Source organism: Tursiops truncatus, chromosome 10, assembly GCF_011762595.2.
Source record: "Tursiops truncatus isolate mTurTru1 chromosome 10, mTurTru1.mat.Y, whole genome shotgun sequence".
NCBI classification, from domain to species: domain Eukaryota; kingdom Metazoa; phylum Chordata; class Mammalia; order Artiodactyla; family Delphinidae; genus Tursiops; species Tursiops truncatus.
The window spans coordinates 38,060,820-38,087,226 of NC_047043.1; the positions used below are offsets into that span (position 1 = coordinate 38,060,820).

Genomic DNA, 26,407 nt, shown 5'->3' on the forward strand with positions numbered 1-26,407 from the left:
CGATGTCGAGACGCCCCCCGCGGGGGCCCCGGAGAGCCGGGCCGAGAGGGAGGGCCCCGGAGGTCCGGGAAGAGGGGGAAAGGGAGAAATTCGAGAAACAAGCCTCTCGGGGAGAACCAGACAAACCGGGTTCGGGCAGGGCGGGCGCAGCCTCCAGGGCGGGGCCGGGTCTGGGGCCCGAGGAGTAAGGGGGCGGGCCCTCAGTCGGGAGAAGGCGCTCCGCCTCGGCCGTTCGGGACTCGGGTAGGGGGTAGGGAGACCCGAAGACCGTGCGCCCCGGCTCCGCCGGGCTCCTAGTGACGCGGCACCCCGGCCCCTGCACCGACGGGAGTCCTGCCCCCGAGGTGGGAGCTCCGCCCTCGGCCCCGCCCAGGCCGGAGCCCCAAATTCCGGCGGGGGACTGGGGAGGTAGGGTAGGGCAAGGGAGGTTAAGAGCGCCGCTCCGGCAGGCGAGGAACGGGGCGCCCAGGCGCGGAGAGGCCGGGGGTCGCCTGGGGTCCCGAAGCGTCAGGGTGGGCAGCCCAAGCGCGGTCGGGGGCGGCCCTGCGCGGCCCCGCGCGGCCCCGCCCCTCCAGGCTGGTGCCCGCCCCCCTGCGCGCCCCGCCCCCTCCTTCCCCGCAGCCCCCACCCCCAGTCCCGGCTCCTCAACACAAACTTTCCGTCCCGCTCGCTCCCTCCTCCGCGCCCGGCGCCTCCCGCTCCAGCCCGGCTCATTCCGCACATTCCGGTCAGCCCCCTCCCCAAGACCCCCCTTCCCCGGCCCCCCTCTTCGCTCCCTCGCGCCCGGCGGAGCCGCCCGGCCGGAGCGCCCCCGCGAGATCGGACCAGGTAAGCCGGGCGGACGCCGGGAGGAGGCCCTGCTGGGAGAGGTGGTTTGGTTGGTTGGTTCTGGGTTGGGGGGGCACTCGAGGGGGGCTGGTTCCCAGAGCTATTGTCCAGCCTGAGCCGGAGCCCCGGATCTGGGTGCCGGGAAGTTTAGAGGAAAGGGGGGGAAGCCCTCCGGGAAGCCCCGCCCACCCCTCCCACCCCACCCCCATCCCACCCCCCCGCGACCCGGACGAGTTGTTCGGGGGAGGTCGGGGAGACGGGAGCTTGGCTCCGGTGCCATCGCCTGGCCCAACGTCCGCCTTTGGGGTGTCGAGGTCGGGGTCTGGGGGCCCGCACGGTCTGGGGGGCCTGCCACCGGGGAGCTCCCAGTCCCGGGCCCCGCCGCCCTTTGGACTCCCAGCTGGCGCTCTCTCGGAGTCCGCTGGGCCCCAGCTCCACGCAGGCCTCGGGCCCGGCCTCCCGGCGCCCAGGCCGGCTCCTGCGCGCGGTGCCCGCAGCCGTGCCGGATCGTGGAGGGTGTCCGGCAGCAAAGCTGCGCGCCCCGGGCGTGTGCCCCCTGAGGGGCAGGAGCTTAAGTTCCCTCCAGTCTGCCGCCTGCGTCGGGGTGGAGTTTTCGGAGTTCCAGCCCTGAGCTCTGTGAGCCTGGCTCTAAAGGGGGCTGGATTTGGGGCCTTCTCTTCGCCACGCTTCCTCAGAGCCCTTGTTTAGACTTTAGAGGGTTTGAAGGCCGCTTGTCTCCTCTAACCCTAACCCCCCAACACCACCCCCACCATTGTCTGTCATGCCCTTTACTCCTGCCTGGGGAAGGAAGGCCGGGAGTGCCTGTCTGCGTCTGGTTTCCAGCTTAGCCAGGCCGCACGGCAGTGTCATGGAGACCCCACTGTGTCACCTTTCCAGGAGAGGGGCCCTGATCCAGGGCTGAGAGATTCTTTCTGAACAAGGGGGAATGAGGCGCTGGTGTAGGGCTTCTCAGGGGGCACCTCCTTCTGTGTCTTTACTCGCTCCAGGTAGAGGCAGAACCAGGTCAGGCCTGGACTTGTAGCCCAGGAGAGCAGGGGGTGGGGATGGGGGCTGGACACAGCTCAGAGGGGCTGGTGCGAGCCCACGGCGCCTCTGTATATCCGGCCTCCTGCAGCTGATTCTGTGTCCACATGTTCCACCCCAGTGCAGGGGGCCAGGGCGCCTCCTTGGCCAGAATGCTGGGGGCAGCCTGGGGTAAGGAGGGAAATCTAAAGTTGCCAAAAGTTAGAGATTTGGGGGAATTAGGTATTCCTCCCTTCCAGATTCTTGTAGCTCCTTTTCCAAGACCTCCCCCAAGCGATGCCACCACAGAACCACGTTCTGTGGTCTTTCTAGATCCCTAGGAGATAAACAGATGTATTTTCTAGGACTAGGCTATATGGTGACAGTGACTTCAGTGGCCCTGGATGCCCCCTCCTCAGAGAGAGGCTGGGATCCAATGGGAGTCTCAACCTTGTGGGCCTTCCCCCACCACCATCCCCCCAGGGAGGAACAATAATTAATGCTAATTAGTGCATTTGAGCAAGGGAATGGCTGAGTAGGATGGTCAGTGATTGGCAGGACAGGTGTGTGTGTGTGTGTGTGTGTGTGTGTGTGTGTGTGAGACAGGGGTGTGTGTGTGAGACAGGGGTGTGTGTGTGTGACAGGGGTGTGTGTGTGTGTGTGTGTGTGTGTCCTGAGCCCTGCTCCTACCCTGTGTGTGTGTGTGTGTGTGTGTGTGTTGGGCCCTGCTCCCACCCTCACCTTGGTACATTCTGACAGTTGGGTAAATATTAAAACAAGAAGGAGACCTCTCAAACAGAGGAGGTCAAGAAATTAAGAGATCTGGCCCCAGCTGGGCCTTTAACCAGTTGTGTCATCCTGGTGGGCCTCAGTTTCCCTGTTTGGAATCCATGACTTCTCAGGTCCCTTTTCTCTGAGCTTCTCTCGGAGTCTCTGTCTCCTAATCAGTCAGCCTTCCCTCTCTTCCCATCGTGGAACCTGAACCTGGTGGGGCCTGGAGAGGTGAGTGGGTGACCCAGTGGTCTAAGAAGAAGGTGAGGGCTAACCAGGGGGTGACTGAGGGCAGCTAAGCAGGTGAGAGTGGCTGAAAAGGTTACAGACAGCAGGTGTCAGGGGAGAGGGAGGCCGGTGGAGTCCAGGGAACTGCCCTGGGAGGTGGCAGTGGGGTCTGGCAAGGCGGGGCAGGGTAAATGATATTCAGAGGCCGCCTGGATGGCCGACCCCTCTCCCAGACACCTCTAGGGGCTCAGGGTGGAAGTTGGAAGAGAGTGAAAGCTCCCAGCCCTGTCCACCTCTTCGCTCAGGAAGGGAGAGGTGCCTAGGGGCCAGCTGACAGGGAGGACAGTGGGGGAGGGAGCTGGTGGTGCCAGGCTCCAGGGAGCCAAGAGGGCTCCCAGTGCTGCAGCTTTCTGTGGAGGTGGCCAGGAGGTCGCAGTCTCTGCTTCCCACGTGGGCACTGCAGGAGCTGTGGGGTCTGAGGGGTGGCCTTGAGGGTCCAGGTCTCCCTCTGGGGCCGCCCTGGGGCCATGGCAGGAGCTCCTCTGCTCAGAGCTGGGGTGGAGGCCCTGTCCCCCGTGGCCTCGCCCTGCCCTCCCCTCCCCTCTGGTGTGCCAGCCTAGGGTGGTCTGCAGGAGAGGCCCTGCCCCTCCAGGGAGGACTCTGGCGGGGAGCGGGCTCTGCGGGTCCGCTCAGGGTCCCACAGGGGACTGGGGGCAGGAGCCAGAGAATTCTGTCGCTCTACAAATCCCAAAGCCTCGGCCCCTGAGGTTTCCTAGAGTGCTGATTGCTTCCTGTGCTCCCTGCCAGGCCCGACAGGACAGGAAGTGATAGAGGGAAACGAGAGTGCCACTGTGTGTGCCGCTAGATGTGTGTGAGAGAGAAGCCGAGTGGGACACTCTGTGTGGGTGATGCTGGGGGGGTGGATGCAGGTGGGGGGAACTGGGTAAAACCAGTTTGTGTGTGTGACTGCATGTGAGAGCAACTGTATGCAATATTGTGACTTGGTAACATTCACGTGTGAGAGAAGCTATGATATTCTCTGTGTGACTGACACTGCAGGTACAGGAGGGAAACTATGAATGATGTTCTTAGTGTGTGGCTGACGCTGCGTGTGTGTGTGTGTGTGTGTGTGGCTGTATGGGGGACCTATGTGTGTGAGGGGCCATCACATGGGGTACATTTATGAAAGACACCGTCTGCTTGACTAGCGGTGTGAGCTCACACTCGTGTCTGGATGGGATTCCAATGCCCCAGGTGTGTGAGGGACACTGCGATTGTGTGATGCTGTGTGTGTCAGAAGCAGAATGAGTGACACTCTGTGTGGCGTATGTTGCTGTTGCATGCCTATGTATGGCGCAGTGTGAACAGCAAATGAGATGACCTTGGGTTTGTAGAAACTCTGATGGTCTGTGTATGACTATATATGACACCACGTATGAGAAAAGTTGTCACAACATGGTGTACATGTGTGTGTAAGGGGGAAACCGTTGTGACACGGCGGACTATACCCAGTGCAGCAGGCGTGTGCTGAGAAGCTGTGGCAACAGCTGAGTGTGAAATCAGGCGTGTGGGTGAGACTGAGCACGAGAAAGAAACTCCGCACATGGAGGGACGGTGCTGTTTGTGGGGTGTGACTGAGACCGACTCTGTGGGTGGTCACATCTGAGATGATTTGCGACTGTGGGGGAGTGGGGGTGACATCCTTCAGGACTGTGGCATATATGGTGTGGGATGCCATGTATGATGAATTTGGGGGACTGTGACCCCAATGCATGTGGTGTCTACATGGAGGACCACAGAAAGAAAACTGTTGAAAACAAAGAAAGAATGGGACTTCCCTGGTGGTCCAGCAGTTAAGATTCCGCATTTCCAGTGCAGGGGGCACGGGTTTGATCCCTGGTCGGGGAACTAAGATCCCATGTGCTGTCAACATGGCCAAAAAAAATACAAGAAAGAAAGAAAGAATGTACTTAATGCCGCTGAAGTGTGCACTTAAAAACGATTAAAATGGTACATTTTTTATTACATATGTTTTATCACAATAAAAGAAGTTAAGAAAAAGAAATAAGGGAGATGCAGGTAACAGTGAATGTGCAGGACAGTAGCTGTGAAGAGGAGTGTGTGCGTTTGATAGAGAGGAGACGCCCAGGGAAAGCCTGTGTGTTTATAGACGACATTGACATTGTGACCTTCCTGAGGGGGCAACTGACTGAGGGACTAGTGGCAGCTCAGTGGGTGATCCAGAGTCCAAGGGGCCCTCTGACATGTTCACTGAGAGCTGTGAAACCCAGTTTCACCCCTTGGCTGCATCCCCGCCCCCTCCAGCTTGGATCCCTGGCCTTCCTGGAGTGGGATGAGATGAGACAGGACAGTCTCAGAGTGGGGGTGAAGGGAGGTGTGGGAAGTGGGCCCCTTCTTCCTGCAGGAGGTTTGAGGGCTCTGAGTCTCTTCCCTCCCTCCTACACTGCTGGAAGCAGGGGTGACAGTGAGGATGAGCCTTGGAGAGGGAAGCCTGGGGGGCTACCCTGCCCCATCTGCTCCCCGAGGAGCCCGCGCCCTAGGAGAGGGGGTGGGTGGGTGCAGAGACTGGATTCCCAAATTGGAAGCACATTAGTAAGCTGGGGAGGGCTGGGAAGCCCCCCTTCACCTCCCTCCTAGTGGGTTCTGCAAATTGCTTCCTCCTGTAAAAATCTCGACCCTGCTCCAGGGAGGAGGGTACTCCATCTCCAGCCTGGCAGGGTGTGGTCACTTGGCAGGGTCCCTCAGGGGTCCTTGGCCTGCAGGTGGGGGAGGCAGACACCATCCCCATCCCGCCTGCCCTGCTCTCCCATCCCAACCAGAGCACGGCCAGTTCTAGGGTGGGAGCCTCTGGCAGCTGGAGAACAGCTGGCCCGCTGTGGGGGTGGGTGGGGAGGAAGGAGGGAAAAGCGGAGGAGGCGGGGAGGCTCCCTTAGCCCTCATCTACCGCCTGCCCCATCCTCGCCCCCCTGGCTGGCCAGCCCAGCCCAGGTTTGGGGGCAGGGCATTCCGGATGAAACTGCTGGTTTCACTAATCTTCCCACACTTTGAGTGATGTTCTCACTCAAAGTGAGAGCACTCTGAGGGCTGAAGTCCTGCAAGAGTGGACAACTGCTGCCCACTAGACGCAGCACAGTCACCGGGCTCAGTCCGACCTCCCCGCGGGGCTGGTGCCGGGGGAGGGGCGCCGGGTGCAGACACCTGCCTGGACTTGCCTTTTCTGCATCCCCCACCAGGCAGAAGCTCTGGGGAAGCCCAGGTTTCAAGCCCATCCCTCCCCCTACTTGAAAGGCGGTAGAGGGCTGGGTGGTCTGGAGGCTGCGGGGGCCTTGGGGGGTGAGGACCTAGGGCCTCTGTAGCAGCCCCTGCGCTGGCCTCCACCCCTGGAGCTGTCCAGCCAGTTATTCCAGCAGGTCTGGCCCCAGGGTGGGGAGTGGGCAGCAAGGTGCCCCTTATCTCCCTCAGGGCCCTGAGGCCTGCTCACCCAGCCTCCTATCTCCTACCCGGCCACCACCCAGAGGCACCTTCTGACCTCAGAAGGCCCTGGGAGAGGGGAAGCGGGTGTGTGCTGGTCAGATTGAGGGTAAAGTTAGAGCGAGAACACAGGAGGTCCTTGGGCTGTGCAATACCAGGGAGATGGGAGGTGGTCCGAGAGGAGGGCTGGGGAGTAGATGGGCCAGGAGTGGGGATGTCCTGCATGTGGCCCTGTTGTGGCTGAAACCAGCCCCCAGCCCCCAGCCCCCAGCAGTGGCTCCCCTGGTCACTCCTTCCCCCGAGGTCTGCCGCAGCCTCTGAGTCTTTCTGTCCTTGGCTCGCTCGCTCGCTCGCTCTCTTTCTTTTTCTCTCTCACCACCATCTGGTTTTCCCCTCCCTCACTGCCTGCCTGTGTCTGAGTTTAGTGATTTACCCCCTTCATCTGTGTGTCTCCATCTCCTCCATCTTGGTCTCTGTCTTTCTGTCTCTGTTGGTCATAGTGACTCTCTCCCTCACTGTCTCCTCACTCCCCCCAATGTCTGTGGTTCTCACTCTCTCCAGCACTCTACCTGTTCCGTAAGTCTGTCTCTCTCTGGATCTCTGTCTCTCCCTCTGGGTCTCACTCCAAGATCCCCTCTCTAGGTCTCTTTATTTTGTCTCTCACTCTGTGACTGTCCCGTCTCTTTTGTCTGTTTTCTTGTCTGTCTCCTGCTCTCTTCACCCACCCCCAGACTTGCCCACACTGTGTCCCCCTTCCTCTCCTGTCTATCCCAAGCTCCACCCTCTTTGCCTCTCACTTGGGTCTTTCTCCCCCTTCTCCCACCCCTCCTGGTGGTGCAGCCCAGCAACGCAGAGGTTCTAGACACCTGGGACAGTGTCAACGAGCAGCTGGGGGGCTGCCACCCCTGTCAACCCCACTCTGTAAAGGGCAGATAAGACCCAATGCTGGGCTGGGGCTGCCTTCCCCTGGGGCCTGCCCTCTGACCCCAGGCAGCCCCCTCCACCATGCCTGAGTCCCACATTGGCCTCAGTCCAGCCCTGCAGCTGGCTGAGGAACCCATAGCCTCCTCCCTGCCCCCAGCCTGAGTCCCAGTGGTTTGGGGTCTAAGGAGAGGAGGGTGGCCTGCTCTCACCTCTGTCCTCATCCCACAGCAGTAACTCTGGGAAAGCCAGAGCAGCCAGTGCAGACTCCTTGCACTGACCTGCTCCTGAGTGATGCGGTAGGACAGAGACCCCAGTTCAGCCCCCAGCGGGGCTCAGCTGCCCGCCTGCCATTGCCCACGGGTATGCCTCGGTCTGGGGGTACAAACATTCTTATTGGGGTGTCCGCTCGCGCACCCATGCAGCGTACTGCACACACGTGCTCCAGTGCATTGCTCTGTGGGGTGGGGGTCACCTGCGGACCCCTGTGTGGGTGCCTCTCCCCGCAGGGGTGTTCCTGGAAAGTGAGTCTAGCATGTGCCTGTGAGCCAGCGGAAGGGATGGTGGTCCTGCTTCTCTCCTTGACTTGTCCTTGTGGCCGCCCCCTGGGCTCCCCTCCCCCTCACCAGCTGCCAGCAGTTCCAGCCAGGGGCCGCCGCCCCGCCCCCCCAGTCTGTCCCAGCTCCCAAGCACTGCTGTGTTCGCCATATTTGGCCACAGTGCTCCTGCGGGGGGCGGGGCGGGGCTGACATCACCCCGAGAAGGGGGGGCCACTCCCTGGATGAGGGGAGGCGGGCACAGACTTGGGGGAGGCAAGAAAGTTGCTTTGAAAAGTCTGGGGCTGCCAGGGCCCCCCATGCGCCAGGCCCCTGCTGCTCTGAGGGAGGCCTCAGGAAAAGATTTGGGGGGAAATGGATTGAGGACTCTGTTGGGAGGGGTCTTAGCTCATTGTAGTCCCTCTTCTGCCTCCCCTCAAACGCCGCCTGTGGCACTGTCAGACTTGGGGCACTGGGGTGGGGCGGTGGCTTGCCTCCCAGCTAGCTCAGTATAGGCGCCGCTGTGTCCCCCGGCATCCCACCCCTCCCCCCCACTCTTATTACAAGAACTTGCCTTCAAGGGGTTGAGGAGGGGATGGGGATGAGAATACAGCTTGCGGGAGTGAGCAGAGGGGTGTGGCCCCTCTGACCCGTCAGGAGCATGGCTTCCTCTCTCCCTGGCTGCCTTCTGGTGTGGTGGTCTTGGAGACCTCACAGGAAGGGTTACAGCGGTCTGGGGGTCCTTGAAGTTGCTCCAGCCACCTGTGCTGGGGGGGACCCTGTGGTCTGGACCCCACTGGGCATTCTCAGGTGGTTGCCATGACAACCCATGACAACCCATGCTGGGCCTCCTTTCCCTCTGCAGATGGTGGGGCTTCTTACCTTGGTTAAGAGACTGAAGCTAGATTGCCTGTGTTCAGAACCCAGCTCTAGCACTTACCAGCTGTGTGTCCTTGGGCAAATTGCTTAACCCCTCTGTTCTTTGGTTTCCTCATCTGTAAAGTAGAAGCAATAATAGTATCTACCTCATAGGTGATTGTGAGGATTAAATGAGTCAATGTGTATAAAGTCCCAGACTAGGGCCTGCCGTATGCAGGTGCTGTCATTCGTAGTAGAGTTAAATGTAAACTCTATATCCATCTGACATTCAGGCCCCCAGGCCCTCCCCATCCCATGCCACTAGCAACTGCCTTCAAGCCTTCCAAAGCAAAGAGGTGGCCCCCACAGGGAAAATCCCCACCCACTTGACAAGACCTGGAATTCTTGTTTGAGGGGAAAGAAGTCTCTTCCCCAGCTTCTGATGGGGTCTCCCACTCTCCACCCTGCGCCCCCCTTTCCCTACAGCCCAGAGCAAAGTCCTGGGGTCTAGCCATCTGGGGCTCTGGGGCTCCCAGGACCCTGATACACCTTGGACATGTGGTTCTGAGGCTGAAGGGAGCCGGGGGGTGAGCCTTAGAGCTGTGTGTGTTGGGGGACTGTTTGGGTGTGATCTGCTTTAATAACCCAGCCTGGAGTGTGCAGGGAACTCAGAGTTTACAGAGCCCTGGCCCATCCACGATGTGGGCCAGGGCAGGGGCCAGCATGTGGGTGGTTTATGGGCTGCTGTGGGGCCAGGAGGTGCAGGAACAGGAAGTGGGATGGAGGAGTGGGTGGGGTTGAGCAAGGCTGTCGGCCAGGCACCTTCTCAGCTGCTCCCTTACCAGCCAGTGTCGCTCCCGTCTCATGATTCCTGGGGCAGTTCCTGCCCTGCGTTTAGGTTCCTTGGCAGGGTTCTCATGAGTAATCTTTTGGGGAAGGCAAAACTGTACCCTTCCTGGGTCTGGGACCCTCCTCAGACCACAGCGGGTCCTTGGCAGGATTGCACTGATGCTGGGGGGGGAGAATGAGGGGTGGGGGTCCCTGGTTGGGGATCCAGATGACAAGGAGGAGGAGCTGGCAGAGCGAGAGCCAAGGAGCCCCTCTGAGAGCTGTAGAAGCCCTGGGCCCTGCCCCTCGTGGTCCTTCTCTCTGCCCATCATGGTGCCTTTGGCAGCTGCATGGCCTTGTGAGCCTGTTTGCCTCATCTGAATAATGGGCATCACTCCTTGCCCTCCCTGCCTTAATTTTGAGGATTGAATAAATATGAAAGTACTTTTTCCCCACAAAAGTACTGTGTAGGTATAAAGCATTGTTACTGTTGATCACCACCAGGCATCATGGTTGGCACTTTGTCTGATCTCATTTCATTTTAACCCTCACAACCTCAAAGGAGACCTTTCCTTCGTTTTACAGGACTGAGGCTCAGAGAGGTGAAGTAACTCATCCAAGGTCACACAGCACTGACTAAACATAACCTCTGGTTGCCTCCACCCAACCCTGGAGCACCTGCCCCAGGGGTGGAGATTGCTGTGGTCTGGGAGGACCCTGCCCTAACCCCTCTGCGTCTGCCCCCCAGGCTCAGGCTGCCCAGTGGGCTCAGGCCCAGAGCCCAGAGCCCAGAGCAACCAGCACAATAGCGTCCAACAGCTGGAATGCCAGCAGCAGCCCCGGGGAGGCCCGGGAGGATGGGCCCGAGGGCCTGGACAAGGGGCTGGACAACGATGCGGAGGGCGTGTGGAGCCCGGACATCGAGCAGAGCTTCCAGGAGGCCCTGGCCATCTACCCACCCTGCGGCCGTCGCAAGATCATCCTGTCGGACGAGGGCAAGATGTACGGTGCGTGTGGGGAGGCACAGGGACCCTGGACTGGACTTGGGGAGGCGGTCCAGCCCTCCTCACCCCTCCCTCTGCTCTCTGCCCCCTCACCCAACCGGTTTGGCGAAGTCCCGGAGGCCGCCAGCCCTCTGAGGGCGGGCGGGTCTGGGCGTGCAAGCCTGTGTGTCTGGATCCTCCTCATAAACAGGCCAGGTTTGCCCCCTCCACCTGAGCGCAGCCCACACGCCACCCCACCCCCACCCCCCCAGCCCACCCCCGATTGCCCCTCCTCTCCTCGCCCCGGCCAGCCTGGAGGTTTCGGGGTGACTCAGTGGGCCCGGGAAACTGGGTCAATCCGGTGTGTTCTAGGCTGGGCCCAGGAGAGGGTCCCTCTCCTGGGAGGACGTGGGGGAGCCCGAGGGGTGAGACCTGGGGTGGGATCCCAGCAGAGAACAGTGTTTCCCACTGGCGAGTTCCCTCCAGAGAACAGGAGGCGTGGAGAGGGGGCTGCTTCACACTGCGGGGAGGCCCACAGTGTGACAGGGCTTGCGTGGGGAAGGGCGCTGGAGAGACAAGGGGACTCCCTCACTCCTCACACCCCCTCCCAAGTCTGCTGCTCTCCTGGCCCCTCTCTTTGCCACCTTGCCCACCTCCTGCCTCCAGAAGGGAGCATCCACCCTGGTCCAGCCCTGAGAGGGCTCTCCCAGGGCTGCATTTTTGGGATAACTCAACCCTTTGGGGCCTGACTCCTTGCCAGCTCCCTCCAACCCGCCCCGACAGCCTATGGCTGGGTGAGGCAGGCCCTCAGCCTGTCCCCTCCCAGTGTCCAGCACCGGCTGGGCTGCCCCGTGTCCCCTGCCCCACAACCGTGCCACGCCCACCCCCAGCCCCAGAGCCCCACTCACGGGGCAGGCAGATGTTCCAGGGTGCCTTCCATAGGGCGGGGGCTGCCTGCCCCCACTGCTCCCTCCCAGACGGCTGGGGCAGCCCCACAGGGTATTTTTAGACAGGGCGGAGGGAGTGGGGTGGAGAGGGGCAGGCAGGAAGGGAGGAGCTGTGGGGCCAGTTCCGTCATGGAAGAGGAATCTGGAGAATGCGGTCCTTCTGGGGAGGCTATGGGGTTGGGGGGCAGGGGGCCTGAATTTGGGGGTAAGAAGCCTACACGCTGAGGATGCTAACACATGCTTCACTGTGCGTCCCAAGCACCCCCTTTAAAGGGCCAAGCCCCCTGGATGCCGGCCAGCCTCTGGGCCCCCAGAGGGTCCCTGGTGCTGAGCAGAGCCCCCCACCCCAAGTTTGATGGGCTGCACTCTCTCACAGGGAGGGACAGACACTGGTAACCAGTGACATGGGGGTGACAGGTTCAAGGACACAGTGACATGCTCAGTGACACATCTTGACCCAGGCTGTCAGTGTAGGAGACGTGTTGGAGACCATCTGGTCCTTCCTGCCCGTTTCACCAGAGAAGGGCAGGGACTTGTCCAGGGTCTCCTGGTGGCAAGGACAGCTAGGACAGGAACCCAGGCCAGAGTTCTTACAGACACACACAGGTATGCATGCCCAGACATCTCTCTCTCTCTCTCTCTTTTTCTCGCGCTCTCTCTCTCTCTCTCTCTCTCTCTCTCACACACACACACACACACACACACACACACACACACACACGCCCTTACCCTCGGAGGTTTGGAGCTGGTGACAGCACGGAGAGGAAGGAAGCACTGCGGGGGGCTGGGAGTGAGGGGCCCAGCTGTCCTGCAGCCCTTCGGCCACACCTGCCCCTGTCTGTCTCGCAGGGAAACCTGTCAAGCCGCCTGACATTGTTCCACCTCCTGCTCTGCTGCCCCTCCCCCAACAGCAGCCCCCCAGGTCCTGGAGGCGGTGGGGGGAGCTCTGGGACTTCCCCACCATCCTTCACCCACCCCGCTTGTGCCCCTTAGGTGGGGTGGAGCGAAGAGAGTGGGGAGAGAAAACAAGAGCAGCATGTGTGGGAGGGGCCTGGTGTATTTCCAGCTGGTGGGGGGGTCTCCAGCCACCAGGGGTCCCCTTTGACCACTCCCCATTTTTTCCTCTCACCCCAATCTAGGCCGAAATGAGTTGATCGCACGGTATATTAAATTGAGGACGGGAAAGACTCGGACAAGAAAACAGGTAAAAGATAATTTATGCTGCGACCCCTCTGCCCGCACACACTCCCCTGCCTCTGTCAGTCCCTCCCAGGCCGAGCTGTCCCATTGCCCTGCCTGCCTCCTCAGAGCTGCCCCCTTGCCCAACCCACTCCCCTAGCTCCCTGACCGGGGCTTGAACCCATGCCACCTGCATTGGGAGCGAGGAGTCTTCACCACTGCACCGCCAGGGAAGTCCCCACTGTCCTTTCTGACCCCCGTCCCAGACCTGTGATCCAGCGACCACAGATACGCCCCAGTGGGCAAATGTGGCAGCTGCATGTCACTGCCCTGAGTGGCTCGCTGACCAGTCAGGGAGACAGGCAGTTGGACAGGTGAGGGCAGAGCAGGGCAGCATGGCTGAGATCGGAGCATGTACTGTCAGACAAGCATTGAACCCGGACCAGGGAGGGGAAGGGAGGGGGGAGGGCTAGGAAGGCTTCCTGGAGGAGATGACACTCAAGATGTATTTTTAAGAAGGAAGAGGATTTAGCCAGGCAGGAAAAAGGGAGAGGATTCTTCCAGGCTGAGGAAGTTGGCTATACAAATAGTAATTGTAAGCCCATTCAGAGCTGACTTTGTATTAATTTATTTAGTCCTCATAGCAACCTTATGAAGTAGGTACAGTAATTATCTCCATTTTACAGGTGAGGAAACCGAGGCACAGGGAAGTTAAGTAACTTCCTAAGGTCACTCTGCGGGTAGGTGGTGGATCCAGGATTCAACCCACTGGGCAGGAAAGAGCCTTCCGTTAGCAGTGTGGTGTGTGGAGGGAGGGGTGGGAAAAGCCGAGGGCTGTGAGAGATTGAGCTGGAGGCCAGAGGGACAGGTTTTCCTGGGGGCAACTGGGGGCCTTGGAAGGGAATAGATCAGGGTGTGGCACGTGGCAGCTGTCAAGGCATCTCGTCTCCGGAACGCCCAAGGCAGTGGATAGAGAGGACCAGGCCAAGGCAGGGACCTAGGTCAGCAGCGGTGGCCTGGGCAGCGGCAATGGTGAGGGTAGTGGTGGTAGGGACGGAAGAAACTGGTGATTTGGGAGATGATTGGGTGGCGGGAGAGAGGCAGGCTCTAAGCAGGGACCTGGAGAACCGAGGCCAGCTCTGGCCCTCAGCCCCCCAAACCTCCCTCTTTGGTTGGGGTTTGAGCCTTGCACCCACCCCCGAGATCCTCACTGTCTTAAAGGAAGGTTCTGGGTCCACGCACCCAATGCGGGAGTAGAAATGCTCCCTCGTTGTTCAGGCCTTTATTAACCACTCTCCCTGGGCCAGTTCATGTACAGCATTTATTGACTTAGCAAATCATTGAGCTACTGCTATGTTCTCGGTACAAGGGATCCGGCGAGGAACTGGACGGACAAGGGCCCAGTTCCCTGGAGCCTGGGGCCACAGGAGGAATACTGGCTGATCAGCCCTGGGGTTCAAATACCTTGCTCCTATACCTGCGGGCAGGGGGTGCCTCATCTCCAGCCTCTGTTCCTCAGCCATTCAATAGCTGATATGTAGAACAGAGTGTATTTGTATAAGAATGTGCCGCTGCTGTTGCTATTATTATTACTGTAGTTATAAACAGAAAGCCATCCCAGGCACAGGAGGAGGGCACTGTCCCAGCGTGTCCTGCTTCACCCAAAAGACATGTTCATAGGAACCTGTTTGTCAGAGTTGGAAGGGGCCCAGGGATCTTTAAGCGAGGCCCAGGGAGGGTAGCAGAGCCTCTTAATTCTGGGTCCAGCATCATACCTGCTCCTGGCCAGGTATCCCGAGAAGGCTGGCTGTACGTTAACATTTTACAAATGAGCTGTCGGCAAGCTCAGGATTTTTAAAACCTCTGGCCTTTGTCATTTTGCAAGGGTGGCACTCCTCTAACTTTATTCTGTATTAGAACTCTGATGTCTGATATCTCCTTAAAGGGGGTTCCTTCCTATGGTTGTGAGAACAAGGCATGTCTTTATGTGTCGCAAAGAGCAGCCCGCTGACATGCACGGTTTTTTGGTTGTTTTCATTTTACTCTCTGTTGAAAAAAAATGCCATTTTCATTTTTTTTTACAGATACGTACAGCAATTAATAGCAAGTGCAGTGCCTCCTTATTGAAAACGCAGCTAAATATTACATTAGGATTAAGTCCCATGTGACTTTCAGCTGTCACAGAGTTGACCATTTGGAGATAGTTCTCTGGGCTAAGGGTATATTGGTGGTGGCCAAGTGGGCTGTGGAGTCAGGCCACCTGGGTTCATCTGTGTGACCTTGGATAAGTTGCTTAACCTCTCTGTGCTTTGGTTTCATCATCTGTAAACTGGGAATAATATTAGTACCGACTTCTTAGCATTGCTGTAAAGGTCAGAGGAGTTGGTACATGTAAAGTGCTGGGAACAATAGTAGCTGTGCTCGGTAAACGTCAGTTATTGTCATGACGTGAAGTGATCGGGAATCTTGCCAGACATAGGTCTGAATCCTAGGCACCATGAGATGGCATGAGAAGCACCCGCCTAGGTTCTAACCAAGCAGCAGGGGGCTGCCTAGCATCGCGTACATAGTAACTTTTAGTCCATGATTAAAAAGAAAAGAAACTGTTTCTTTATGGAGATAAAAACAACTTGCAAAGAAAGCCAACAGCAATTGCTGATAATGAAAGTGTGAAGCAGCTTAGAGGATCCACCTGTTCCCTCACGCTTGTTTCATGGGGAAAACAGTGACACTTAGGTTCTCTGAGGCTGAGGGCCAGATCCTTGACAATGCCAAGGTCTGTTGTGCAAGCCCAGGGCGCACACATCCAGACCGTGACTAGCTCAGGTCTGCCAGGACAGGGAGGCTTCAGGGAGGAGGGGCTGGAGAAGAAATGCAGTTAAAAGCACATACTGTGTGCATAGAGATAGTGTACACTGCCATGTATTAGTCCGAGGAGAAGGAATGTGTACTGGGGGAGGAAGCTGCAGGAGTCAGACCAGGCCAGGTTTCATAGGCCGGCAAGCTGGTGGGGTTCTCAGGAGGATTTAGGCAGTGGTACAGGGGAGACCTTTTGTGAAGGATTTTGGGCTTGATGTATAATCTGGTGGCCAGCAGGAGCATTATGGCCATGGCTAGCCTCTGTGATGCCAATTAGAAAAAAAAGTGTCTCCTCTGAGGACACCAGTGAGAAAAAGGCACCCCTTTTTGGAAGAATACAAAGATGCTCTTCCTCTGTTGTTTACCAGTCATCTTTTATTGGGTGTTAATTCTCAATTAGGATATGAAAGGATTCAGGGCTGCTGGGCAAAGGTCAGGAATGCAGAGTGTGCCCTTCACACCGGGCCCTCTTCAGTGGTACTTGCGTGGCCACTCGTGTTCGAACTCCTTGTAAGAACAGCAGTAGTTGAAAAGCATGTAAGCTGCCAGCACCGTAGAAAGCCCAGCGAAGCTCCCTTTCTTCACACTGACATACTTATTGTAATACTGGTAGTAACCTCTTTGAAATGCTCCAGCAATGCCTTTAGGGGTGAAATCCTGCGTCAGTATCCAGCTTGGCAGCTCCCCTATTTTGACATCCAGGAGCTTCTCTTCCTTCAGTGGTATGACTGATGCCATTTTGGATTCCTGGGTCTCTCTTCCTCCACTTTAGATGCAGTCGTGCACCAGGGCACATAGCTTGGCCAGCAGAGCTTGGGCTGGATTTTAGCCCTCACTGGGCCAGGTGCGCTTATGCAGTGAACAACCTGTACAACTGTACATGGTGCTCCTGAAAGCCACGGTAGGCCCTTGATCAAGACAGGGCCAAAAGAGGGCAGAATTGGCAGGGCCAAGGTGTGTCTGCCCACAGGGGCCCCACGGTTGCCCCTCTTACATTTGGTCCCAGAGATGAGGGCTGGGATGCTCCTTGCCCGTGGCTACCCTGTGCTATGCCTCCTCACTGTCTGTGTTTTCCTCTCTGGCTGGGCGCGGGGCGGCCCCTAGGTGTCCAGCCACATACAGGTTCTAGCTCGGAAGAAGGTGCGGGAGTACCAGGTTGGCATCAAGGTACGTTGGGCGCCTGACTGGGGCCTCCAGCCCTTCCTCGGCCTCTCACTCACGGCGCCAATACCACTTTCTCTGCACGGCTCAGGCCTCTGCCTTGGCTGGCTCTCTGGCCGCACTGTGCCTCTTTTCTGGCTGAAACTCTGTTCTTGCCTCTTCTGTTCTTTCTGTTCTTTTTCTCTTTCTCTCTCTCTCTCTCTCTACAGGTCTCTAGCCACTTGCAGGTTCTAGCCAGGCGGAAATCTCGGGAGATTCAGTCCAAGCTGAAGGTATGGGGTCCCCTGCCACTTGGCCTGGCCCTGCCCAGGCCTGATGCTGCTCTCTGACCCCAGCCCGGGACAGGGAAGGGGCTGAGGAGCTATGGGGGGCAGCAGGGGGGTCTCAGAAAGACAAGCAGCAGACGAAGCCCATTTGCCACTTCAGGCTACACAGGGTCAGAGCCCCTGGAGAGTAAGCAGGAACCCAAGGGGACAGCCAGCCCTACAGCGAGGGAGAGGAAGACCACCTGGGGGCCACTAAGGCCCACCTCTCTTCTTCTCCATTTTCCTTTTCTCCTTCCTCCTAACTGCTGCTTGCTAATTGCATGGGGACTCCAGGTGGGCAGGGAGGAGACACTGGTGGGGACTGGCGGGCATGGCCATTCCTTGTTGGACGCTCAATCCTGGCTGCTCTGTGGCTGAGGATCTCAGAGCCTTGGGTTCATGGCCCTGGCCCAGGTCAAGGCCCCTGTAGGCTGCATCTTCTTCTCCCTGCCCACAAATGCCCAGCAGACTGGGCCTCCCGCCCCAGTCCCCACGCCTAAAGTGCAGTACACGTGGACAGACCCAAGGGGCCCCAGCTTGGTCCACCATCTGGATCTCCAGCCCCTCTGCCCTCATCCTACCCTTTCCAGGGAACCCCCAGCTGGCACGCACTCCCTCTAGGTGGCAGTGGGGCTGGGGGAGGGTCCACAGCTACCTCTGAGCTTCCCTGCACTTCTCAGGAACTGAGAGCCAGGTGGGCATTGAGAGGAGGATGATGAAATGACATGTCCCTCCATCCCATCTGGCCCTCCTCTGTGTCTCTTCTAATCCATTCTCCTTCTCTTCCACAGGCCATGAACCTGGTAAGTAGCACTGCCCCTCCCCGGGGGGTGGGGGGCAATGGAGGGGAGAGCACCTAATATAGGATTTTCAAATTATGGATTGTGAAATCAATATAATAGGCTTGCAAACAGCATTTTTTAAAAAATGCATTATAGGGACTTCCCTGGTGGTCCAGTGGTAAAGAATCTGCCTTACAGTGCAGGGGACGTGGGTTCGATCCATGGTCAGGGAACTAAGATCCCACATGCTGCGGGGCAACTAAGCCCACGCGCAACAACTACTGAGCTCGCACGCCTCAACTAGAGAGCCCGTGTGCCACAAATTACAGAGCCCGCGCACTCTGGAGCCCGCACATCACGACTACAGAGCGCACACGCTCTGGAGCCCATGCACCACAACTAAAGAAGAGAAAACCCGCGCGCCACAACTAGAGGGAAGCCTGTGTGCCACAACTAAAGACCTGATGTGGCCGAAAATAAACAAAAATAAATAAATAATAAATCTTTGAAAAAATGGATTATAGTGGTTCTCAAACTTTCGCTTGCATCAGAATCACCTGGAGGGCTTATGAAGTCGGATTTCTCGGCCTCACCCTCAGAGTTTCAGATTCAGTAGGTCTGGGCTAGGGCCTGAGAATTTGATTTCTAACAAGCTTCCAGGTGATGCTGGTGCTGCTGGTCCGTGGACCATACTTTGAGAACCACTGATGAAACAGAAAATATGAGAGTGCGTGACACACAAAATAAGCAAAATAAGGAGAACTGTTTTGGCTTATACTGGGTTATGGAGTAAAATAATTTCTTATTGTGGATTGTGATCAGAGGGGTGATGTACACTTAGGAGACAGGGCCTGGGGGGAGGCCCCTGAGGCAAGCCCCTGTCTTGTCTCTGGCCTGGCCTGGGCCTCACAAGGCTTCTCCCCTCCTCAGGACCAGGTCTCCAAGGACAAAGCCCTCCAGAGCATGGCGTCCATGTCCTCTGCCCAGATTGTCTCAGCCAGCGTCCTACAGAACAAGTTCAGCCCACCCTCCCCTCTGCCCCAGGCCGTCTTCTCCACTTCCTCTCGGGTACAGGGGTCCTGGGAAGTGGGACTGGGGTGAAGGAGTGCCTTTAGGGTGGGCCGGGGTTGGGGTCCTGGATACTGAGGGACCCTGGGCTTCTTCCCATCTCTGCAGTTCTGGAGCAGCCCCCCTCTCCTGGGACAGCAGCCTGGACCCTCTCAGGAGTGAGTATGGTGGCATTTCCTTCCCACACCCTCTTCTTTCCCCTGGCAGCCACTCTGGACTTCCCCTCCCATCTGGGTTCCAGCAGCAGCTGAGCAAAGTCTTCGTTCAAAAATAGAGGGTTGGAGAGTGCCAGTTAAGAGAGCTAATGCATCTGTCTGTTCATTCATGTGTTTGTTCATTCATCAACCACTTGTCATCCATCTTACAATTATTTTTCACTCAGTTAATCTCTGAGTCAGTCTTTCATTCAACAAGTCAGGTAGTCAAGTATTCTCAGCTCCTTCAACTCTAAGATGACTTTCTTCCTAAGACATGCCCTCAGTTTAATGAACAGCTCTGCAGGGTGGGTTTGAAATGCTGCATTAAATGTGCACATCAGTTGTGAGATGCAGGCAGACTTCATAAAGTTAAGACGTGAAGAAAACAAAAAGCTTACGAGTTAGCTGGTCAGCATGTATTTCTGGGCCTCCACAGGAAGGCCTGGTGGCTTCCTATGTGGGATCCCAGATGAGACCCACGTGACTGGGCCAGGCGGAAAGTGGGGAAGGGGTGACCCTCTAACCAGCCCATGCTCCTGTCTGCAGCATCAAGCCCTTTGCACAGCCAGCCTACCCCGTCCAGCCACCCCTGCCGCCGACGCTCAGCAGTAAGTTCCCTGCACAAGGCAGCCACCACCTCTCCCTCCCTCAGCAGCTGCACCTCTGCTCAGAAGAGCTGGGGCCAGACTTGTATGTGTGTGTGCGCGCGCTGTACATGCGCGCGGGCTGGGAGGGAGGAGTGGCTGGCATCTGTAGGGGATTGGGACAGGCCAGGAATAGCCCCCTTACCTTTTACAATGTTGCTTCCACAACTCTGCTACAAGTACACACCACCAAAGGTGTCACATTGATATGTGTATGTATATATAATTCCTTCAAGGGAAATACACTGAAATCTTCAGAGTTTTACTTTCGTTAGGAGTTAGGATTCTGGGTAATTTTTATTTTTACGTTTTTCACTTGTCTATATTTTCTGTTTGGACACACATTAATGGTGACATGAGGGAAAATCCACTGATGTACATTACTAGGGCCACCACACACGGTGCTGCAGGCTGTGCACTGCACAAGGACACCTGGCAGGGGAGTCAAAATCCAGCCTGTGTTCCCGTCCAAAAGGGGCACCATTCTCCAGCTCGCACACAGGCTCTGTGCGGGGGTGGGGAGTGGCTCTGTGTGTAGCCGCACACGCGCCCGTGCAGACGAGGGTCCGTCTCGTCCTCCCAGGTTATGAGCCCCTGGCCCCGCTCCCCTCAGCTGCTGCCTCTGTGCCTGTGTGGCAGGACCGCACCATCGCCTCCTCCCGGCTGCGGCTCCTCGAATATTCCGCCTTCATGGAGGTGCAGCGCGACCCTGACACGGTAACGTAGGGGGTGGGGCAGGGTCTGTGCGGTCCAGGGCCACAGCTCAGGGTCACGGGGTTGGGAGGCCATAGGGCAGGTCTGTTCCCTTGCAGCCCCCCGCTCCCCCTGGGCCTGCACTCTCTCGAGCTCTCCTGACCCTGTACTGGGCCCTCCCCACAGTACAGCAAACACCTGTTTGTGCACATCGGCCAGACGAATCCCGCCTTCTCAGACCCGCCCCTGGAGGCAGTGGATGTGCGTCAGATCTATGACAAGTTTCCCGAGAAGAAGGGTGGCCTGAAGGAGCTCTATGAGAAGGGGCCCCCTAACGCCTTCTTCCTCGTCAAGTTCTGGGTGAGCTGCCCTGGTCCCTCTCTGCTCCCAAGGGTCCCCCCAGATGTGCGATGCACCCAGGCCTACCCTACCGACCCCCTCTCCCCGGCCCTGTGGGCACTGTGTGGGCTATGTATGCCCCCAGCCCCAGGGCGGGACGCCTCCCTGGGCCTGGGACAGCACCTTAGGCCGCCCCGCCCCCTCCTCCAGGCCGACCTCAACAGCACCATCCAGGAGGGCCCGGGCGCCTTCTACGGGGTCAGCTCCCAGTACAGCTCGGCCGACAGCATGACCATCAGCGTCTCCACCAAGGTGTGCTCCTTTGGCAAGCAGGTGGTGGAGAAGGTGGAGGTGAGTGGGGGCCCAGGGGGCGGGGGGCGGGGGCTGGGGGCGGGCCAGCCGAGCGACGCCTGACCCCGGCTCCCGCAGACCGAGTACGCCAGGCTGGAGAACGGGCGCTTCGTGTACCGCATCCACCGCTCGCCCATGTGCGAGTACATGATCAACTTCATCCACAAGCTCAAGCACCTGCCCGAAAAGTACATGATGAACAGCGTCCTGGAGAACTTCACCATCCTGCAGGTGTGGAGGCGGCGGGGGGAGAGGGCGGCGGGGGGGTCATGGGAGCACCCCAGGCACAGGGGCCTCGAAGCAGGGGTGGCCAGACCCATTCCTCAGAGGAGGAGACCGAGCCCCAGAAAGGAGAAGGCTCTGCTCAGCCCGCACGCCCCATGGCCCTGTGCCACCTGACCTCCCGCATCTTCCTACCCGGCCCCCAGGTGGTCACGAGCCGGGACTCCCAGGAGACCTTGCTCGTCATTGCTTTCGTCTTTGAAGTCTCCACCAGCGAGCACGGGGCCCAGCACCACGTCTACAAACTCGTCAAAGACTAGGGTGCCCTCCGCCCCCACCATCACAATCCAGGACGAGCATCTTCTCCACACACCTGCCTGGCACCCCTAGGGGTCCAGGATTGAGGACTCATCCACCTGCCAGGCCTCAGGCCCAGGACCCAGGAGGCCTCCCCATCTACCCTGCACACACACTCCCTGCCACTGTTCTGCGCTTTAACTGAGGGAGAAGAGAGGAGAGCTCAGCGGTGGGGCAGCCTGGCGGTTACGCTGACCACCATACCCAGCTCTGCCCAGCCTCGAAAGACTGGGAGGACACCTTTGAGCCCAGGCACCCATGGCCGCTGGCCCCTCACGGGACTGTGATGGGCGGGTGAGGGCAGAATGGAGACCAAGGGAACCGGAGTGCAGAGGCCCCAGAAGGGGAGTGTTGAGTTGGGGTCAAGTTGAGAAGAAGAAAGAGGAGCCCACACTTTCTGTGCGCCTGCTGTGTGCCAGGCCTCGTGCAGGCCCCCAAGTGCCTTGTGCCATCCTCAGACCCTGCACGGCAAGCGTGGGGCTCGCTATCTCAGTGGAGGGACCTGTGGGAGGGGTGGGTGGAGTTGGAGTCCTCCCCCGGCGCTGCCTGTCCCTAGAGCCCAGGTTTATGCTACCTCCCTGGAGTGGGGGCTGGCCACGGGGGCAGGAGGGAGGGTCTGCACTGAGGGGCCAGCCGGCTGGATTGGGGGCCTGAACAGACCACCTCCTTCCAGAGCACGGGGGACTCCTGTGCGGCCCTCAGAGCTGCCTGACCCAGGTCCAGTCCCGAGCCACCCAGCAGCCTCCCGATGGGCGAAGGCTTCCAGGGGCAGGCCCAGGCCTGAAGCAGGCTGGAGGGTCAGGTGGGAGGATGAAGCCCCAGCCCCTGGGCAGGCCACTGGCCCAGGGACAAGGGGTAGCGGAAAAGTTTGGCATTTTCTCTTGCCTAAGACTTGCGTCTGGTGGTGAACCCTCGGGGGGCACCTGTCCCTTCTGTTTTCCCCACTTCAGTCTCTCCGGCCTGGAGCAGCAGCTCCCCACACCCCGTTCTGGGATTGAAGGTTAACCCTTCCCAGCCCCTTCTCAATACCCAGGCTCCTCGGCCCCCAGCCCCGTCCTCCCGCTGCCCGTGGGTATTTATGAATTTCGTATGAAGTACTGTGCCCCTTCCTCCCCCGGCCCGGCCACCCCTGAGCTTCCTGAAGGTCCTCACAGTTTGCATATCGCTCAGGCCACCTCCAAACCCAACCTAGGTTTTATAATGTATATTATATATTTGTTGTGTATTTTTTAAATCCAGCTGTGATGGGTTATATCATAAATGTGGCGCAAGGCTGGCGCAGGGGCCCTCAAGGCCCAGCTCCTGCTTAAAAAAAAAAAATTAAAGTTATTTGTTTGTGGGTTAGTCGTGTGACCAGTTGTGTGCCATACCTCTGGGTTTGGGCAGCTTCGGGTGGGCACTCCTCGTGGCTCAGGTCCTGGTGTGTCACCCCACTCCACTCCGTCTCTGCTGGCAGGCCCCAAGCGCTGCCACACTCAAAATGGATAGGATTTGGAAATTCCCTGGTGGTCCAGTGGTTAGAACTGCACGCTTTCACTGCCGAGGGCCCGGGTTGGATCCCTGGTCGGGGAATTAAGATCCTGTAAGCCGAAGAGCACGGCCAAAAAAAAGAAAAAGAAAATAGGATTTAGGGGTCTTGTGAAAGTTTGGCCAACTCCAACCTTTTTCCCACCCCTCCTGTCGTGAGTTGAGCACTGAAGTGAGCCTTATGTTGCCTTGTCTCTTTAAATGAAGTGACTTGCCCCAGATGACTTCAATACTGAGATGGGCCCCCTGTTAAATCCCCACAGTCCACAGTGGCTACTACTGGTTCTCACCGCCCCATCCTCACTCCACACATGAGGAAAGAGCCTCAAGGAGGTGAGTGCTCCCGAAGTGGATGGCTGCTAGCCGGGGTGGGGGCGGGGCGGGGGAAGCTGGACTCCAACCTGCCCCTGTCTGCCTGGGAAAACCTCAGTGTCCTCAGTGGACATGGGTGGTTTATCAGAAATTCAAATTTAACTGGGCATCCTGTATTTTCATTTGCTGAATCTGGCAACCCTACTCTAGAATCTCATCTTCTAGATCATTCTGGTCCAACCTCCAATTTTGCAGATGGGGAAACAGAAGAGGTTAAATGCTCTTCTCACTCAGCTGTCAGTGGTAAGACCAGGATTTGAACCTGGTCTTCTGACTTTAAGCCCAGGCACTTGGTATACTATTAAATAATCAGGCAGCCTTTTGTCTTGGTCCACTGCACTGGAGGGACCCAAGACTGTTGCTTGCAGGATGGGGAGTGTGCCTGGAGCCCCAACCAAGTGGGAGGGGTTCCTGGAGATGGAAATGGTTTATGAAAGACCCACCATGTGCTATGCCTAGGGCTGGATGCAAAATCCAGTCTCTACTAATAGGTGATTGTATGTGTTGGGTGCTTGAATCATCATCACGTGGGTTGCCCTCATGCTCCTGGAGTAAACAGCCTGCAGGTGATTTCTATTAGAATACTGTAGGTGAAATATGGCTGGCCTCCTCACTGGCCACCCCCCACCCTCATATACGAATGTAGCAGATACAGGGGCACAGGGGCGAGTGATAACTACATAGTTTTGAGGTCTCAAAATAGGGAAGGAACCAGGATAAGAAGGTGGGTCTTGTGAGCCCAAAGCCCAGGGCTCTCTCCTGGAAGTGGCTCTCCCTGACCAGGGTTCTGTGGAAAGCTGCAAGAAAAGGCCAAGAAAACGGGGGCCCAAAGAAGAGGCCGGTAGTTCTCTTTCCTGCCCCTCTTGTTTCTGATGCCCCTAGGGAAGATGGAGGTGGGCCATCATTTTGCCAATTCCACGGTCAAAGCCTGAGCAGTCCTGGGGTTTCATGGGGGCTCTTTATTTCCTTCTAGTACAAATGCTGGAGAACTGGGGCTCCCCAGATATCTGAACCCTGAATTCTAACTCAGATGCACACTAAGCTTTAGTCTAAAGCCTAAAACCATCCTAGAGGCTGGGGTTTAAGATAGCTCAACCCTCATTTAGAATCGAATCAGTCTGCCACCACACGTGTTCTCCGTTGTTTGCTTTGCTTTCCCATTCTGCCTCCTGCTTTTTCCTTTCGTCTCTATCATGGTGCCACGGGCCTCTGGAGCGCAGGCACCACGGCTCTAAACAGCTTCTGGGCAGGCCAGCAGAAGGTGGTGAGTCATATTGGTTTAATATAGACTTAGTTTTTAAGTACTCCTATCCCAACACATAAGGCATAGATTTATAAAGTGGAGTGGGTTTAATTTTTAAATTCAGGTGATGCAAATCAATAATCCAGTAGGACTCAAGTTCCCAAGTATTTCTAAAACATTCCTATAGTTTCCAAAACTATTTTTAAGGATTTCAATCCTTGGCTCTTTTCAAACAAGAGGGTGTGACTGATTCTGAAGGCACCTTGTTCTCCCCACTCATCACCATTAATGAGATAGATGTCCTTGGGATGGCCTCCATTCAATCTGTCCTAAACCCAACCAAGGCAGACAAGCAGGGACTGGTGTGCCCGCTCTGGTGCACACGTGTCTGCAGCTATACCTAACTGCCATTTTACAACTGCTGTTTAACCGAACAGTAAGTGCCTGGCACTGTGCAAAACCCGTCATGCTTTTAGTAGGTACCATCATCAGTTGCACTTTCAGATGAGTTTTCTGGAAGAGGCCGGCTCAGCAGCCTCCCACGGCTCCTGAGTGGCAGAGGTGGGATTCACTCGGGCACAGGGGGGGGCCTCAGCCCACAGACAACCACCCGGCTGGTCTTCTTCCACCCAAGAAATTGTATGCACAGTGTCATGGGAACCTCCCCTGAAACCCTTGCTCCACTGTGACGCTGCTCATTGATAGCACAGCTATTGGTGCAAACAATTGTCTTCCTGGCTTCTAGAAGTGGTTTGCTTTTCTCTCACAGGCCCCGTGATCATTATGGCTCTCAGGGTTGGCCACCAAAGGTGCACTGGGGCCCACCTTAACAAGCGAGACCTGCTTGTTTCCCTTCACCTAATGGTCCTCACGTCTTTTATTTTCTCTTGCTGTACTCAGCTTTGTAAAAGACAGGGTATACAATGTACTCATACTTGGGCTTCCCTGGTGGCGCAGTGGTTGAGAGTCCGCCTGCCGATGCAGGGGACACGGGTTCGTGCCCGGTCTGGGAAGATCCCACATGCCACAGAGCGGCTGGGCCCGTGAGCCATGGCAGCTAAGCCTGTGTGTCCGGAGCCTGCACTCCGCAATGGGAGAGGCCACAACAGTGAGAGGCCTGTGTACTGCAAAAAAAAAAAAAAAAAAAAAAAAAAAAATGTACCCATATTTGTCAATTACTTTTTATATTATATTCCTCTAGTCATCAAATCACAAGTTTTCCTGCCTTATTTGAGCTGTTGCCTTTCTCTGATTACAAAAATCATTGAACTTCAGAAAATCCCCTAAATCACATAAACTCCCAGCTTTGAATGTGGTCAACATTAGTATGTAAGCTTCCAACACTTTAACTAGGCATAAAGTTCTTTCCTTTCAGTAAAATTGGATCCTAACTAGTTTCACAGCCAGCTTTTCCCCCTCCTTACCCATTGGGAACATTGTTCAACAAGCCTAGGTATTTCATCACTCCTAACTGTGGTTAAGGAGCAAGTTAGGCCTATCACCACCTTGAGAACCAAAATTCTCTGCTCATCACAAGATTAGCTACTTTACCTGCAGTTATAACTTGAAAGCTAAAATGACAAATCTTTTGGTGAATACCTTGTGCTCTTCACTGTTCAAATACAGATAAAGCTTGTTTTGAGAAGGTGCAGCATTTTTAATTTATGCTTTGATTAGCCTTTCAGGTCTAGTT

General features: G+C 57.1%; 1 protein-coding gene and 1 pseudogene across 1 annotated transcript; one reads left to right on the forward strand and one right to left on the reverse strand.

The window, feature by feature from the left end:
- Positions 1-2: 2 nt before the first annotated feature.
- Positions 3-22,916, forward strand: TEAD3 (TEA domain transcription factor 3). Its single transcript, XM_073810219.1, has 14 exons — positions 3-129; positions 434-828; positions 10,234-10,492; positions 12,555-12,619; positions 16,558-16,620; positions 17,711-17,722; positions 18,632-18,769; positions 18,878-18,927; positions 19,513-19,574; positions 20,194-20,327; positions 20,490-20,663; positions 20,853-20,993; positions 21,072-21,224; positions 21,422-22,916. The coding sequence occupies exons 1-14, from the start codon at positions 3-5 to the stop codon at positions 21,533-21,535; spliced, it is 1,887 nt and encodes a 628-aa protein (XP_073666320.1). The 3' UTR covers positions 21,536-22,916.
- On the reverse strand, positions 15,823-18,637 carry LOC117313864 (ATP synthase F(0) complex subunit f, mitochondrial pseudogene; annotated as a pseudogene).
- Positions 22,917-26,407: the final 3,491 nt, after the last annotated feature.

What these genes read in the sequence shown, in the direction of transcription:
- TEAD3 (XM_073810219.1), top strand. Translation starts at nt 3, where the DNA reads ATGTCGAGACGCCCCCCGCGGGGGCCCCGGAGAGCCGGGCCGAGAGGG. An exon ending in CCCCCGCGAGATCGGACCAG is followed by an intron (nt 829 to 10,233) that starts GTAAGCCGGGCG and finishes TCTGCCCCCCAG; the next exon opens with GCTCAGGCTGCCCAGTGGGC. An exon ending in CCTGCCGCCGACGCTCAGCA is followed by an intron (nt 19,575 to 20,193) that starts GTAAGTTCCCTG and finishes TCGTCCTCCCAG; the next exon opens with GTTATGAGCCCCTGGCCCCG.